This window comes from Poecilia reticulata, linkage group LG19, assembly GCF_000633615.1.
Source record: "Poecilia reticulata strain Guanapo linkage group LG19, Guppy_female_1.0+MT, whole genome shotgun sequence".
NCBI lineage: Eukaryota > Metazoa > Chordata > Actinopteri > Cyprinodontiformes > Poeciliidae > Poecilia > Poecilia reticulata.
This window is the reverse complement of record NC_024349.1, coordinates 45,100-46,592: the sequence shown is the minus strand read 5'-3', so window position 1 is coordinate 46,592 and position 1,493 is coordinate 45,100. Positions and strand designations below refer to the sequence as shown.

The following is a 1,493-nucleotide window of genomic DNA, read 5'->3' as shown; positions in this document are numbered from 1 at the left end:
TGCTTTGAGCAGAATAACCAAGTCCAGATCTGCAGAGTGTTGAAGTTTTTAAACTAGAGTCTATTAAAGATGCGGAAGGCAGTGGAAAATTAGGTGGAATCGGCCTTTAGCCGTTTCCGGAATCGGAAGCTGGAATCAGAAACCAACTTCCGCTTCGCCAGGGTGGCCGAGTTAAAACTTTTAGGCCTTAAAAAGCAAAAACAAGGTTTAAAATCAGCTGAATGCCTTGTCAGGCTGAAACGGCGCCCTCTGCTGGGCCCGCAGAGCATTTCACTGATCGATGCGTCATCAGTTAATAAGCGCTTCTCGTCCCACCTGTTGACTTCAGGGAGTGACGCCTCGTTACGTCACAGGGCCCGCCCTCCTCCTCCTCCTCCTCCTCCTCCGTGTCCCGGTCCCGGTCCGGACCAGTCCGCCCAGCAGTCGGTCCGCCTCTGAGTCCCGAAACGTCTCTGCCCTCAAGCTCGGAACCGAGGTCCAGACTGGAGCCGCTGGGATTCTACTGGCACCGAGGACAAACCGGGACTACGGAACCGGGTTTGGGTTTTCCTGAGTTCTGCCACCTGGAAGAGAGACGAGCTGCCGACATGGCGAGGACACCTGACGGAGTGAGCAAGCTGACGGAGAGCACGTTCAAGGTGAGACGGGGACACCGGGGACAGAGACACCGGGGACAGGGACACCGGGGACAGAGACACCGGGACAGAGACACCGGGGACAGGGACACCGGGGACAGGGACACCGGGGACAGAGACACCGGGGACAGGGACACCGGGGACAGGGACACCTGGGACAGTGTCTGTCCCCGGTGTCTCTGTCTCACCTGCTTCTCTTTCTGGATGTTTTTTTTTTCTGGTGGTTTGAAACGAGACAAAACATCTAAAAATTGTTTCTGTTTGTTTCACTGATTAATTTGAAGTTGGTATTTAATTAAAGTTTGGATGTGTAGCCGCCGGTCCGGTCCGGCCCTGGTCCCGGTCCGGTCCTGGTTCCGGTCCCGGTCCTGGTTCCGGTCCGGTTCTGCTGTCTGGGGAAACGGGTCGTTCTCAGCTGAACTGATTCATCTTCAGTCTCTCTGTAAATTCATGCTGGATGTTCAGCAGCTCCACCTGTCAGGTRTGAGCCCAGCCGGCCTGAGGCAGAAGCAAACCCAGCKTCTGCTGCTCTGGACCCAAACAGCGACTCGGTTCAGAACCTGGATGAGCCCAAACAGCCAGAATGGATTCATACTGTCAGTAACTCAGATTATTTTATCGTTTCAGTCGTTGGAGTGAAACGAGATCAGAGAAATCTTTCAGCTGTGAACAGATTAATCCTCATCTTGATGGCTRATCTTGAGTAATCCATGTTCTGTTATCAGGTCCAATGAGCTGGAATATCTGATGATGTTCAACCGTAATCCAGATTACATGAAGCGATGCTTTCACTCTGCGTCGTTTAGGCTCAACCAGCTAAACCAGAGCTTCACACGTTATCAGGAACCAGGAGGTGCA

At 53.2% G+C, this 1,493-nt stretch overlaps 1 protein-coding gene across 1 annotated transcript in view; it reads left to right on the top strand.

The window, feature by feature from the left end:
- Positions 1–375: 375 nt before the first annotated feature.
- Positions 376–1,493, top strand: part of baiap2l1a (BAR/IMD domain containing adaptor protein 2 like 1a) — a 13,379-nt gene continuing 12,261 nt past the window's right edge. The window contains exons 1-2 of the mRNA XM_017310670.1: positions 376–808; positions 1,361–1,488. Coding sequence (XP_017166159.1) covers positions 588–808; positions 1,361–1,488 — 349 coding nt within the window. The 5' untranslated portion in view covers positions 376–587. The remainder of the gene's footprint in view (positions 809–1,360; positions 1,489–1,493) is intronic.